Source organism: Indicator indicator, chromosome 9 (genome assembly GCF_027791375.1).
Source record: "Indicator indicator isolate 239-I01 chromosome 9, UM_Iind_1.1, whole genome shotgun sequence".
NCBI classification, from domain to species: Eukaryota; Metazoa; Chordata; class Aves; order Piciformes; family Indicatoridae; genus Indicator; species Indicator indicator.
Window position 1 is genome coordinate 5,858,705 of NC_072018.1, and position 16,171 is coordinate 5,874,875.

The 16,171-nt window shown below is 37.7% G+C and overlaps 1 protein-coding gene across 2 annotated transcripts in view; it reads left to right on the forward strand.

Annotated features, from left to right (window-relative positions):
• TASP1 (taspase 1) overlaps window positions 1-16,171 on the forward strand; it is a 77,784-nt gene that overhangs the window by 38,171 nt on the left and 23,442 nt on the right. For both annotated transcript variants that reach the window (XM_054383656.1, XM_054383657.1), the window contains one exon: window positions 12,708-12,818. In XM_054383656.1, coding sequence (XP_054239631.1) covers window positions 12,708-12,818 — 111 coding nt within the window. The remainder of the gene's footprint in view (window positions 1-12,707; window positions 12,819-16,171) is intronic.

A 16,171-nucleotide genomic window follows, 5' to 3' on the forward strand; every position in this document is an offset into this window, starting at 1 on the left:
CTTCCAGTGGTCAAGTATTATTTGAAGACCTGTTTTTACATCTTGATCTTCTGTTGGCCCTCTGAATGCTGGCAGGCTTCCTGCTTCTGTGTTCAGGCAGGATTTGGTATTAGTCCTTATGCCTTCAGCAAATTGTTTCCCAAATAGTTTTGGCCATTTTTGTCATGATTTTGTGTTGAATGTGCCAAAGGTGGTGGTTCTGAACTTGTTTGGGCATGACTTCAACATTTTAAACAGTATATTCTTACCTCTAACAGTCTCTTGGCTTTGTTGTTTAGCCACAGTGTCTTTTGGTTTTATTTTTTTTGGCTTTTCAAAAGTTACTTCATGGTTTATAAAACACAGGATATTGTAAAACTCATATTTTATGGCTGTAGTTTAACAGGGGCTGGAACAAATGAAATCGAAAGATGAAGAATGTTTGAAAGAGGATGCGGAGATGGTTGAACTTAGGAATGACTGAATATCAAGGGCCTTAGATTCAAGGTTTATTTTGAAACTCTAAAAATCTGTTTCTGTGTAAACAAAACCATTCTGATCCTTTTTGTATTAATTTTTGGAGACATTTCAATGGATTAAGTTTAAAATTACTATTTTTTCTTTAATTAAAACACACCAAAAACTTACCAAAAAAAAAAAAACGAAACAACCAACCAAGCCCAGCCCCCCAAATGAAAACAATTGTGGGACTTTATTGGCATCTGAAGGATAAACATTACAGAAATTCTGTAAGTATCTCAAAACCAATATTAAAATTCAAGAAATTCAGAGCATGTTGCAGGCATATCTAAGAAGCCTGGGCAACCTTAACTGTGACATAAAACAGTTTCTGCAAGTGTTATTCATGCAAGAATGGTGGTAGAGACTGAGTGAAAGCTTGTTAAATGAGATGATCAGTGGTCTTCATTTGGTATAAATGTAAGTAACAGCTAAACTGGATCAGCATAATAGGAGCCAAATCTTTATTCTTAAAAAATCTTGTGCATGCGCTTCTGCACACATTTGCCCAGTCACACACAGACACAAAAACAATCCATCCTCCTCTTTAAGCACCCCTACCACCTCCCAAAAAGAAGAAGCCAAAAAATCAGACTCTTTAGTGAATGGCTTTTGTTGGTATATTAGTATAAACACAGGAAGATGGGTATTATTTAGAGGGAAAACATTTGTGAACAAAACCAAACCACAGGAGGAACAATAGTCTGTTTCTTGGCTGTACTTTAAGAAAACATTTCCTATTTTTTCCTGAATGTAATAGGAATCAAATACTTTGTATAGTCTTCTCATACAAAATAATATCAAATATGGCATTGAATCTCCTCTCTAGCTGGAATATCCATGATGATTGTGAATATTCTGTTTACTAACTGTGCTAAAAGTAATACTACTGGGGTAAAAGGCAGGCTGTGGGTTTTTTTTCCTGGGAGTTGAAGAGTATTAATTCCCCTTGGATAGGTAGGACCTTAAATATAAAATGTAAAGATATAAAATTTAAAGTAACAGCTAATGCAGGAGCCTTTGAAAATGTGACTACAAATGGAAATTCTGAGTGGAAATGTGAAGTCTGAGAATAACATGCTGCATTCTTTTTTTACAGATTTCCAACAGTATCTTACCCATTCTTCATGCCTGGGTGGTGTGCTTTGTCTATGAATATCAGCCACTAAAGCCAGCAAGCCTTTTTGTATTGCATTTCTGAAGGCAGGCAGAAGGTTTTGCATTATTTACAAAATGCAGAAACTCTAACACAAAGCTTCAAATTCTCCAGCTTTTCCTGTAATTCATTTGAAGAGAACATTTGATACAAGGAAATTAGTGATGTCATGTCCTAGGGAGTATATAAATGGGAACTAACTATGGTTTATAATCCTAAAGGAAAAGGAGTGGAATCTTTGAATATATTGAGCATGTTAAAAAATAATTTGGACTCATTCCTGAAGCCCTATTATGTGCTTCGTTGAGAAAGTAGCAGGGGTATCAGATTTATGGACCAAAACTGAGCTGTAGTTGAAGGTTGAGTCCTGGGAAGTCTTTGGATGATGTCTTGCTCTTCTTCCCTGCCCACAGACTGCTCCTGTCCAAATGAAAATTGGATGCAGATAACAGCAGTATTTTTGGAATGCATACACAGACTTTGTGTTCTGTGCGTTAAGCTGTGTGTGCCTGTTTTTGGAGTCCTTATCAATAAAGAATGAAGTGTGTTCCCTCTTTTTTTCCTCTACTGAAACTTTCACTTTTTTGTTTGTATCTGTTGTTCTTTCCAGTCTGTTGTGTGTCTCATGGATAGTTCTGCTGGTAAAATGGAATGGGTAATGTGGGATAAGAAATGACACTTATGAAGAGATGTCTTGTGTTTGTTGGACTGATTGTTGAGCTGTGCCCTGAGCCAGCATTTCAGTCTCTCCTTACAGAAGCCTGTAGATTCTTATTTTAAAACTAGTTTTCCACAGGAATTGCAGTGATATGCGAATCTGTGGAGTTAAAAGCTTCTTTTAAAAAATATATTTGATGATAAACTGACTTGTTATTTAGGGATTTGGCTTTGTGACCCCCATGTGCAGAGGGCAGTTGTAGCTGTCCTGGGATCCAGTGACTGCTGGTACATGGTCAAGTGCCACTTGTCTGTCTGGCCTGCATCCTTTTGAATCCGTGCTCCAAACTTCCAGAGGAATTTCACATGCGAATCTTGTATTCTGTATAGACAAATAGATCGTATGATACAGTGACTATTTTTGTAGAAATATTAATTATCTCTCAAAATCAGTCTAGTCCTGTAAGATTTGGAGAAAAAAAATAGGTCATTTAATGCATCACAGATGAAGCAGCTGCATGTGGTAAAGAGTTATGTCATTGTTGCAGTGAACCAGAAGGTAGCAGAAGAAAGGTCTATCTCCAGACAGATCAGTATTTACCTCGGAAATGATTGTTTCCTTCAAGAGTTCAGGCTCTGTGTCCAGATGCTGTTTGGCGGCTTCAGTGCTGTAGCATGTGGTGTCTGAAGTAACTCACTCCCACCACAAGGCTGTGTGAAGAGGGAGGAAGCAGCAAGCAGAGGTGGTTTGTGGGAATGGTAGCATTAACAAGCAGTCAATTAAGAGCAGTACCACAGCGTTCAAAGCCAAGGCATTTGTCCACAAAATAATCAGAGTGGTTGGTTGTATTACCTTCAGAAAGTTTTTTGAAGCGGAACTGGATGGATGCAACAATCAAAGAGTGCTTATTGCCTCTTGAAATTTTAATTAGACTTAATGTACTAATATATTGTAAGCATGAAGCTTCACGGACTTCTTAGAAGCGGTAGTCTCCTGAAGGAGGCCTACTGCTCACAGAGCAGTGTGTTCATAAGGTGGAACAGCAGCCAGCTGTGCAGCACCATCTCCACTGAGTGCTGTTAATACTGTTCCTGTTTGCTGTGACTTGCCCAAATGGCTAGAAATAGGTGCAAGGATACAAAATGAAATGGAAACAGCAGCAGGCTGAACTCACTTTTTATGCCTTAAGCATTTTAACATGATTAGAAAAATTTAGGTAGGTAACACGTAAGCTACCATCTTATTTCTTTTGATGTAAGTTCATATGACAAACGTGACCTAATTTGGAAAGGTGTAGTATTTCTACATTGATAGATGTGATACAATCTACATTCTAGATTGATAGCAACAAAGCTTCGGATGTAGGCCTAGGCAAAAAAGAGTTTCCTTTTTTCCTTTGCACTTTGACTGAAATTAATCTTTCAAAATACATTTAATATAAAGGATACAGAACACACATCCTGTCGAATGGAACTATATATTTTTTTCTTTAATATCTCTTGAGGTATATCTGAGATTTTGTTTGTGATAATGAAACGTACATTTTTTCAATAGTTAGAAGGGTTCATATATTCGTATATTTTAACTCTTTAGCCTTTTTCTTATCTGTATAATTGTTGAAACAATGGATAAGTTGTTCTTTAGAGTGATTTTAGCTTATTTTGCCCATATTGAAAATGCAGAGATGTTGAAAGTATTTTCTCGCTTTTCCTTGGAGAAAGTGCTTTAGACTTGGTTTGTCTGGATGTTGGATTTGTCTTCTGTTATCTTTGAAACCTACCCAAATGTACTGAAGTTGCAGCCTTCTGGAAAGTTTCCATTTACATATTCCTATTAGGTGTTCTGTAGTTCAGAAGTTAAATCATTTAAGAATTTTCTGTCTTCAGCAAGAATGTACTTCATTGATCCCACCAGTATCACTGCTTTAGGAACTAGACAGGACTTTGCAGGTGTTCTTTGTGGCAGCAGGTCAGGAAGCTAAAAATGTCCCCTGCTAGTACAAGGGCAAGATGCAGCAGGAGTACAGAAAGCTAAAAGTTATGCTACTTTAATTTAGTGCTCTAGTGCATTATGCTACACTGCATTTTATGTCTTTTCAGGCTTAGACTTGAAATTTTTATCTTAATATGTAAATAATTGTATCAGTATCTCACCAGCCAAATATTTTCATTGTACTGGTGCTTGGGCTTTTTTGTTTTATTTTTCTAAAGTAAGTTTTAGTTAGCATTTTCTAGAGATCCTGATAATGCCAACCAGAGCTTACTAAAATGCAGGTTTCACTGTGTTTCTGTTAGACATAACTAGAAATTATTCATAGAATGGTTTAGGTTGGAAGGGACCTTAAAGATCATCTAGTTCCAAGCCCCTGCCATGGACAGAGACACCTTCCACTAGACCAAAATGCACAAGGCCTCATGCAGCCTGGCCTTGAACACCTTCAGGGAGAGGGTATTCACAGCCTCCCTCGGCAACCTGTTCCAGTATCTCATCACACTTGATATCAAGAATTTCTTCTTAATACCTAGTCTGAGTCTACCATCTTTACAGTTTTGGTCCATTCCCCCTCATCCTATCACTACAAAGCCCTTGCAAAAAACGTCTCTTGCTAGCTTTCTCGTAAGCCCCCTTCAGGTACTGGAAGGCCATTATAAGATCTACCTGGTGCCCTCTCTTGCAGCCTGTCCCCTTAGGGGAGGTGCTTCAAGCCTCTGATCGTTTTTGTGGCCCTTCTCTGGACCCATTCCACCAGTTCAATGTCCCTCATGCTGTGGACACCATAACTGGAGGCAGTACTGCAGGTGGGGTCTGATGAGAATAGAGAGGGAGAATCAGCTCTCTCATCCTGCTGGTCACACTTATTTTGATGCAGCCCAGGACACAGTTAGCCTGTGGGCTGCAAGCACACATTGACAGCTTGTGTTTAGTTTTTCATCAACTGCAATTCAGGAAATTAAGCAAAACCAGTAGTTTTAATTTGCTAACTGACACTTCTAGGCACTACTATTTAACTTAAAGTAACAAAATCAAAGCTGAAAAATTTATCAGAACTAGGTTCAGATGCTGCTTTGTGGAATAGACAAAGTGCAGATAACCTGTAGCTTCTATCTTTGGCTTCTGAAAAGAGAAAAATCATACTTTGGCAGTGGAGTAAACTAGATTAATTTTTCCATTCTCAAATGAATGTCTGTAATGCAAGTTTCCATTTTGTACTCCTTCAAAACAAATTCCAACACTCTGTGTCGAGGTACTATATGGTCAATAGCTAGACAGGCTCCAGCAGCTTGTCAGAGCTCCATAAGCTCTACTTATGGCTTGCAGAAAGCAAGTTAGATTTTCATTTCTACTTCCATTCAACAGGAGTCTCTTTCATGTATGAAAATTGAAAACATATGTTGTTCAGTGTGGTGCATGGATGTGTGTGCCCCCTCTGGCACACCTGTTTCTAATTTCCTGACTTGAAAGCATCTCCCATCAAAAGAAGCAGAAAAACAATTTCTTTCTGACATGCTGCTTGGAGGCCCTTGCTTTGCAGAAGGCCTTCCTTTCGTTTGCCATCTTGGTTCCATTGGTAGAACATTATAAGATGCAGAGCATGCATTGTATGGGATGTTGGGCTTACATTGTGCTGGGTTCCTTCCCCTCTTGTTGTGGTTATTTCAAGCATTAGAAATCTACTTGAGAAGTCACTCTGATGAGGAAAAACCAGTAATTTAATCCTTAGTTTCTTCAATGAAGCACAAAGGACCAAAGTTTAGAACAAGTTGAAGATTGTGTAACTTATGAATTATGTAATTAGTTACTGTTCGGTACAGAAAGTTAAAGTTAAAATATTATAACTCAGATTTCTTACCTTTTCATCAAAAAGTGTAAAATTTTATATAGGATGTTTATAGGACAAGAGGAAACTGCTTCAAGTTGTGCCAGGCAGGGCAGGTTGGATATTAGGAAAAAATTTCTTTACAGAAAGGGTTGTCAAGTCTTAGAACAGGCTGCCCAGGAAACTGGTGGAATCACCATCTCCAGCGGTATTTAAATGAGGTGTAGTTGTGTTGCTGAGAGACATGGCTCAGTGGTGACCTGGCAGTGCTGGGGTAGCAGTTAGACTTGATGATTTTAAAGGTTTCTTCCAACCAAAACTGTTCTGTAATTCTGTAAAAATAAAGACGTGACCAATCTTAACAACACAAAAAAACCCAACCAACCAAAAAAACCCCCACCAAAACCAAAGCCAAAACTAAAGCCATGAGAAACTCCTGGTAACTTGATTGTTGTAAAATTTGTGCAAAGGCAAACTAGCAAATTACTACAGGATAGAGCTATTCACTATTAAAGATCACTTAGCAAGGAAAAATAGAAAGTTATAAGCTCAGTCATAAATGTTAGGGGCTTGTCTGTTTTCTCAGTTGAGCAGCTGATGCTTTCACAAACTGCATTGAGATTGTCTCCATAGCTGTGGCCCTGCAGTATGTGCCTATCTAGTGGTATGCTGTTGAATTTATGTGCATTTTGTTTACTGACAAGTTAAACAGAACAAAACTTTAAATACTTGGAGATTAAAACCCATTATTTGCATACAGCTACAAAGTACCTGAGATGCAAAGACTGGGCCTGGCTCTTCAGAATAATGGGTGGTGGTTTGTATGCTCAGAAAACTTGTCTTTGAGTTTTGTTCCTTATTGATCTGAGCAGATATATGCAGGAGACGCTAGAAGTGTGAAGCAAGGTGTGTACTCATATAACTTACTGGGCTGCTTTTCTCTAATTTCAGATACATTTCTTGTCTTGTGCACATACTGACATTCAGGTACCAAAGAGTTTCTTTCTGTGCACTTTACCTGCCCACTACTGAAATTACAGGCAGGGCAAAAATTGTTAGCATAGTGACAGGTTTCCACAACTGATTCCTGTCTCATTCCTCTGCAAAAAGGCAAGTATCTTATTTGTGTCCAGCACTGTGCAGCATAACTGGTACTTCTGGTTTACCTGGTCTGATTTACTTCCCAGCAGTGTTTGATGCATGGAGCATTGAATGCAGAAATGACCCATCTTCTGTGCTCAAAACAAATACCTGTTGGGAGCTTTGTGCTTTTCTGCACGATTTTTGGCAGAAGGAGTACTCTGATAAGTTATAGTAGGGTAACAGAAGGAAAGAGACTATGGGAAATAAAGACGTTAGAGATTCCCAGATTGACTCATACAAGATCCCCACAAATGAGGAGTGCCTGAACAGGCAGAGTGGTATTACTTGCCAAAAGCACACATTCAGGTATCCACGGAAGAGGGAAGTCATATTTCCGTGTTAGTCAGTTTTGCACTTTGAAAGAAACACTGCATTAAAAACCGTACTGTGGTATGACCCAAATAAAGATAGGTCTCTCTGAAAATCAGCTCTCATGAAAATATCATCAGGGCTTTTCTGTATGATCTCCAAGCTTTTTTCAGGCAGGGTTAGAAACTTCTGATTTAAGACAGGTTTTCTGGGTGGGCGTTTTGTTAGGGTTTGTTTTTTGTTGTTTGATTGTGGGGCTTTTTTTGAGATTCAGATTTCAAGAGTCATGAGCACAAAGCAAATGTGTCATGTCTTGTGTTAGAGCCATGAGGATGATTAGGGGACTTGAGATCTCCCCTATGAAAAGAGACTGAGATCCCTGGGGCTATTTAGTCTTGAGAAGACTGAGGGGGGATCTGATCAATGTCTATAAATATCTGAGGGGTGGGTGTCAAGTGGAGGGGACCAGGCTCTTTCTGGTGTTTCACAATGATAAGACAAGGAACAACAGATTCAAACTAGAACATAGAAGATTTCAGCTCAACATGAGGAGAAACTTCTTTACAGTGGGGGTGATGGAGCACTGGAACAGGCTCCCCAGGGAGATTATAGAGTCTCCTTCTCTGGAGACTTTCAAAACCCACCTGGATGCATTCCTGTGTGGACTATCCTAAGTGATCCTGCTCTGGCAGGGGGGTTGGACCTGATGATCTCTTGAGGTCCCTTCCAATCTCTGATACACTGTGATACTGTGACATCTGCTGAGCCTTATCCTCCTTTGCTGCCCTTTTCATGGGAGCCTGTTGCTGCCATATACCTCTGGAGCCTTTAGGAATCTGTTTTTAAACTTCTTTCTCCATAACCTAGAATGCTAGCAAATTGTATGAAAAGATCTGCCTTTGCATGTTTCTGTGCATTTATCTATCAAAATAGACTATACATTTTCTGTAGAGATGTTGCTCACTTCAGCCAGTGGTGGCCCTAGAGAAGGGTAACTTCCTGTACTTACTTCTGCAAACATGGACAGCAGTGGTTTTGTCAGTAGAGAAGTCAAGAGTAGGCAATGTAGTGCTTACAGTGTTACTGTTAAGAAAAGAATTTTGTTATTGCATGAAACAGTTATTTTAGTGAGAAGCACTAACCTAACCAGGATGTTTTTCTAGATAGTGATCTTCATTTGAGTCACTCTTGTATGAAGGCTTATAGAAGCTCTGGTTAGTCAGTCCAAAGTGTTTGTCTCTGAGATGATGAGCTTCAGATTATCCCAGAAGTCATCATCTTAACTGGGAGAAGATAATCAAATTATTTCAACTCTGTTTACAGGGAAGTTACTAAAACAACTGCCTTGGAGATTTTCATGTAGAAATGAAAAATTCTTATGAGGAGTCCCTGTTGGTTTAGTTTCAGTATTGTTCAGTGAGATGCTGCACAATCTAATAACACATGCAGTTAAATGTTGCATAATGTGAGATAGTTAAATGAATGGACCAGATTTACATTTTCATCAGCTTGTATATGATTTGAAATTAATTAAAGTAGCTTTGACTGAGTTGCTGTCTTAAGTCATGATAATAAAACGTTTTTGGAAGTTGGCTGATGCTGGTGATTAGATTACAAGTGAATGGAACTATAAATTTGAAGCCACAACTTTTATATTGTAAGTTATAGATTAGGTTTTGATTTCTGCAGTTCTGTGTGCATTTGGTTTGTGTCTAGCCCCAGTATTTCTACAGTGTTTTCCCAGTTTGAAACTGTAGACGTATATGACTGTTAAACCTGCAGGACAGTTCACATTGCAATGTTTGGTTCTGACTTGGGATAATAAGGGCAATTCTATTGGAATAGTTAGGGTAATTCTTTTATTCAGCCTTTGTCTGGTCAAAATATGAGAAATGCTGTTTAGTTGTTTTTCTTGTTCAAAAATAGATGTTCCTACATCAAAAACTGGAGTAACAAATTTCTCTTTTCAAAATTGAGGGGATTATTTCCCGTAGTTCTCTCTCCCTATGGATTGCTGGCATGTGATGTGTTGAAAGATTTTTACTTAGATTGCCAGCAGCAGTCTGTAAGTTTGCTGCCTTATAGGTTGACATAAATGTGACAAAAAGAAATTACTTTGTCTGTGGGGATGTAGAGATGTGTGATGTGTTAGTACAATTATAAGGCAGCTTTCCTTGTGGTTGATCCTGGATCACATCAGTGAGCTGCAGCTGTTCTTAACCCATATTAAGTTTTCTCTCTCTTAATTTTTTTTCTTTGTACCAGACTTGAAGTTATGGGAACTCTTCAATAACATAATTCTCTTAGGGGAAAAATAACTTTATACATCATGCTAAAAAATGGCTATTGTCTTTTGATGCCAATTTAGGAATTAGAAATTGTGAAGTAGTAACATCTGGTTTTATTACCAGATGCACAGGAGATGCATAAGCTCACTCGCTCTGATTTTTGTCCCATTTGCTTGATTCCCATGCAAAATCCCATGCTTCTTACCTCACATAGGATATAAATGTATGATATGTATTTAAAGGTTCTTTCCAAGAAAAAAAATCAGTTTGCTATTTTTTTTTTTTTTTTTTTTTTTGCTGGAGCATATGCTTGTTTAGTTTCATTTGTTACAGCAAACTTAATGATGACTAAATTTTCTTAGTATAAAAAAAGAAGTGATAGCCATGTTGTGATCTGTCTTGCAGTTTTCACATATCCTTTATATATTATCTATATATGAGCAAGTATTAGGTTATTGTAGTCTGGACACAAGCTTTTAAGCCTGGAAATGAGGCAGTGAATGGACAGATCTGCTTGTAATCAGCTGTTGAGAATGCTATTGTGTGAGCCTCTTGACCTGGTTAAGATCCATCTTCACTTTTCCCAATAACTGAAGAGCTTAGCAGTTTCAAGGAAAACACTTTTATTCTTGTGCTCTCAAGAACTGCCTCATTCTGTTGTGCTACTGTTGTAGTATTTGAGCTCTTTCATTGTCCTCTAAATTTTTGGGTTTTTTTTTATATACAATATAGTATACAAAGAATTTCTTGTCTTTCTGTTGTGCTGATTATATATAGGTTCAGTGCCAAAGTACCCACTTCAAACATTTCAGTTTAACCCAGTTGTGTTAATCACGAGCTGCTTACAATGGGTGCATAACTGAACACTAAGGTGCAATTTTGAAGACTGAAGAGACCAATGTTTTAGGATTTCTGTATATGATTTTTCTGCAGTCTGATCCCTGATCTTATTCTCTGAGAGTAAGATATATCATGTTCCATAGTGGGTTTTTTGGTGGTTTTTTTAATCTTGGAAATGAAGGGTGAGGGATCTTTTTTTGTGTGTGTATGGGCTGTGTTAGCAGTCTGAAGTTTTTAAACTTTGCCTTTAAGGGGAAGGATATAATTGTGTGACAAGTAAGGAGAAAGATTCTTGGAGTAAGCTGACATGTAAATTGAGGCTTCAAAGTAATGGCAAGAACAAGAAGCAAGTCTGTGAGTAGCTCCAAGACGCAGCACTGGACCTGCTGATGTGTGTTCAATGTTGTACCCAAACCAGTCAGTTTGGGTCAGTGCTCCCAGCTCAGCGTATTGGGAAGCATAGGGAAGAGGCTCTCAGCAGGCTGCACTGTAGCCAGTTTGAGTTGAGGTTGTTTATTAGTTCTTTCTTTGTGCCAGATCTAGGCTGGCTTCAGCCAGAATTGCTCAGTTTTCTCTGTTCTGGGTTTATTAGTGCTTTCAGTGAAGTGCGTATTATCCAAGGAGACTGAGCTGCCTTTGTCTGAAGCCAGTTTAGGACTCATGTCTTGCTAGTTCCAACCCTCTGCCACGTAAAAGCAGCTAGATTATTTCCAGCCATAATTTGTATCTGTAATGTGTGTAGGTATATTCATGTAGTTCTGCACCTGAGCTAAAAAGTCCAACTGGATTGTAGCAGTTTATTTTTTCCCTACGCAGCCAACACAGTACTTGGATCTTGTCGTGGTTAATGAGAAATTCACTAGAAAATATATATAGATAATTGGGGCCTAACTATATTTCACTTCTCAATATATATTCCTTTGTCTAATGTAGTTTTATGTCCTGATATACTCTGAAGTTACAAGCCTAATCAAACTGTAATCACATAAATTTAGATTATTTGAAATAATTGTCATATTGCAGCTGTAAATTAGTTGTATTTTTCCTTTTTTCTAACTGGATGACACATTTCAGCTCAACTGTTTCTTGGTTAGACCTCTTCTAGATGCTTCCATGTGCTTCCTTGTCATTGAGGAAAAAAGTAACCACAAGGGAGGTGTACTAGAAGAATAGCTTCTGTATACATGCAGAAGGTATCACCAGTGTCTTTCCTGCACAGGCAAATGTAGATCCAGTGAACATACACTTTTATCATTTGACTACAGCTCTATGTCCCAAAGCACAGTATAGGAATGGACTAAAACATGGCAGAAAAACAGCAGATTGAGTAGCACTCACAACCTGGTTGTCATCAACAGGTTTCAGGGAATAGTTACAGAGAGCACTGAGGCAGTAACTGGTGGTTTACTGGAGTTCTTTAGTTTCTTAAAGATAAAACTTAAAATTACAGGAATTTTTGTTAGGAGTCCAATGAGCAGGCACCATGTCAGAGAAGTATAGGTAAATTGACTGTATTCCATTGCTGACAAAAAGCTAAAACAGAAGGTTATGTTGTGCAAAGGAGTTTCTGTGGCATTCACTGAAGATGTTTGTGGTTTGAAGGAAGTTCATCAGTCCTGTAAAAATGATTAGCAAGTGAACTCTTGGAGAGAGAACTGTAGGTTCTGGATAAAGATGACAAGTCAGAAATAGTCTCACTGTTTTTTTCTTACTGTTTCTGTTTCTTCTTTCTATACTTAACTTTTTAAAGTTTATGTTTCTGTGCAGTAGAAATTTCACAGAGTCTGACAAACTGTTGGCATCGCTGAATTTTCATGTGACCTAATGTCACTCTCTTTGAGGAACTAAAACCTCTCACATGCATCTTTTTTGGTGGTGGTGCTTACTTTGCTTTTGTTTGTTTCTTTTTGTTTTTTAAATGATGCAAAATCATGACAGAGTTTCTTCACAGAGATATCTCCATTTTGACCGTTTCCAATAATCTTAATATTTGTCTAGGTTGTGGAGAGCACCTTGTCCGAACCATACTGGCCAGAGAATGTTCATGTGCTTTGCAAACAGAAGATGCCCACCAAGCTCTCCTAGAGACTATGCAAAACAAGTTTATTGGTAAGTGCATGGTGCTAATTGCCTAAACACTGCATGACAGAGGATACTTATTTTTGTGATTTCTGTTGAAGCCTTATGTTACAGTTGGCTTCAAATTTAGCATTGTGTTATATCTCAAAAATATTAAACTCTTTCTCTGGAGACATTCAAAACCTGCCTGGACACATTCCTGCATGACCCTACTCTAGGTGATCCTGCTCTGGCAGCGGGGTTGGACTAGATGATCTTTTGAGGTCCCTTCCAACCCCTAACGTTCTGTGATTCTGTGTGATAGAAGAACAGTTTAGCAAGTCTAAAGGAAAACTCTTGGAACATCTTAATTATTATGTGAGTCATAAAGAGTTTTGAAGAAATAATTTCCTGCCTGAATCACTGGCCTGTGGTGTACAATTGCATATTTTAGAATTGATGGTTTAGCAGTGTTATTAAAAAATTATTCATCATCTTAACCCTTTTATAATAGGCCTCAAAACCACTGCATGTTCTAATTAAGTGCTTTGGACAGGCAGATTCAGATTTGCTATTTACATGATGAAATTAATTTCTTAAAAATGTGAAGCAGACTTCACTCAGGACCACTGTTAAGTAAAATCAGGTTTTTTCCTTGATTTGAAAGGATTATACGTGACTACTTGTACATGATTACTCTTGTGGATCTTGTTTTCCTTCTTCAAATCATAACTAGAATGTGAATGTGGAATATTAAAACCTCTATATAAGCTTGACCTTTTGAAGATAGATTCCGATGAGGCTTATGGCATATATATTGATTTGCATTGTCTTCATAGTCCTTAATTTTTTTGAAGCTTTAGAATCCACAGACCTTCTAAATTTCTTGTGAGCAACATAATATTTATTATACACTGTGTTGCTGAACTTTGTGTTTTAGGGCACTTTAATTAGAAGTGAAAGAGGAACTATGTATACCTTTTGGGCATGCAGGAACCATTGCCCTTGGTCCTGGCAAGCAATGATTTGCAATGTATTTCCATTTATAATATTGAATCCAACTTAAACTCTGCTTCTGACACTGTTACATTCACCTATTTGAGGGGAAGTCACTTTTGCATTGAAAGGCTGCACTTGATAATCTACTACAATATTTCTAGGTGTTAGAAGAATGCAGGACAAAATAATCCTATGTTCACCAAAGAGGTTGTAATCCAAGCAGCAGAAACATAACTTTTTGTATTGAACCACTTAGTCCAGTGCATAGTGGCACAAAATTAGTTCTTTATTTATCTAAAGGGAGTCTTTAGGAAGAATGCTTGTGATAGCTTTGTTATTTGTAATGGTTGAAGGTGTTATATGAAAGTGGCCCAACTTCAGGAAAGTCAGGTCTTCAGTGCATACTCTTAAAATTTATTTTGCTAGTTTGTGATAGGAATACTGAAAGCAAGTCTAAGTTTTGCTTGTCATTATGCAATTTCACATTGATGCATGCACACACAGAGCACAGAAAGCTACAACAAAGTCATTCATTGAAAGTGGCTGATGAAAGTTCAAAAAATGCAGGAACTTTTTAGTTCAGGTACCTCCTTTAAGTTGAGTTTTCTGAGGTTTCCTTTTGATAACTATTAACAAAAATGCAATTCTCTTGCTGCTCAGTCCAAATGTGTTTTGCCATCAGCTGTTTTTATTTTGAGTGTTAAGTGGCTAGTATGTGATATGTATGTGTTCATTACTGAAAATGTTTGTATTGAACTTAAGAACATACTGAACGTTGTTACAGTTTTTATTATCCCTGAAACTATCAATTGCAGAAAAAAAATGGAGCGACAGATGCGAGGCTAACAGTATGATGTCATATTGCCTTGGGAAAACAGACTAAATCCCACAAAACAGGGGAAAGTGACAAGAATTAGAGGCAGTATGGAGTGAATGATTTCCTTGATAGGAAAATTGGAAAGATAAAAAATGTGGTTTATGATTCCTTTTAAATTTTCATGTTCTAATTAGGGGTAGGTTTTTCTTGTATTTTGAGAAACTTAGCACAGCAAGTTGTCTGACATTATGTTTGTGTGTTATCTATTCAGTCATGTTTTGGGGCAGTGCTGATGTGGGGGGAAAAGCAAGATACAGCCACCTTTTTGTTGTATAGGTGAAGTGCTTGGATTTTGTGTTTTGATTAGAAAGCATATAATATAGTTTGCCCTCAGCTGTCCTGTGAATGAAGACTGATTAATTAAGACCTCAATATCAAGATACATCTTGCTATTTGCATGTGATACAGGTACTAAGCTCATAGTCAGTAGTGAATTTTAGAGGATCTTGATAATTCTGAAGACGGAATGCAAAGTTCTTGTGATTTATAGTGCAGTAGTTGAAAACACACATTACACTTGCAACAATAGGTTATACTACAGTGACATGTTTTTTTTCCTGTGAATTTTTATAGATGATGTGCTCATTGATATCTCACAAGATATGGTCTGATGCAGGAAACAATAAGATGAAATAGCCTACCTGACAATGATGTAGATTCTTTATTTGTTAGCCTTTTCTTCCAGCCCTATTTTGTGGTCTTCTCAAACTTTCACTAGAATTATAATAGCGAAAAACAAACAAACAAAACAACTCCCCCAAAACAAACAAAACAAAAACCAACCAACCAAGAAAATGTTCTATCGAAAGACGTAGTCTGAGTTACTTGTGTGGGAGGGGTGAACAGTTGCTATCAGATTGATGCTTCCTGTTTACAGAACCCTGGGAGGCCTTCCAGCTAGGGAATGCCTGGCATAAAGAGTGAGCACTGTTTAAACAGCAGGTGATGAGCAAACTAATGGCAAATGTGCTTCTCTCATCCTTTCTCAGAACCAGTTTACTATGGAGAATGTACAGTTGATGGTTGAATTTGAGGTGAGAGAAATTAAATTGACATACTTTCATTTTTTTAAATGTAAATTGATTAGGCTTGATATCTTTAGTTGAAAAGCACGAAAGGCTTCACACATGATCGAAGAATGGTGTTCTGTAAACACAAATACCTTCTAAACAGAAGAGGAGAGTGTTTTGTTACTCATCATTCCTTTCAAATGGGGCCAAGCCTGTGGCATGCAGACTTAAGAGTAAATGTTTGTGTCATCTCACTGGCAGGAATTCTGGGCTTTTAGCAATGGCAGTGTTACAAGCTGTACTTCAGAGCTTCTTATAAAGGATTAGAAAATGAGCTGAAAGACATAGCTGGAATCTGGTAATTTTTGTTTCTTTGGTAGAAATATATTTGTCTGATCCATGTTTTTTTTGTTTTTTTCAGTTGTGCTTCAGTTCACAGGTGATGCATGTCTGCAGAAAGCTAATAAGACAGATAACACTGATGCAGAGAGATAACACTGACACTTTTTTTCTCTTTC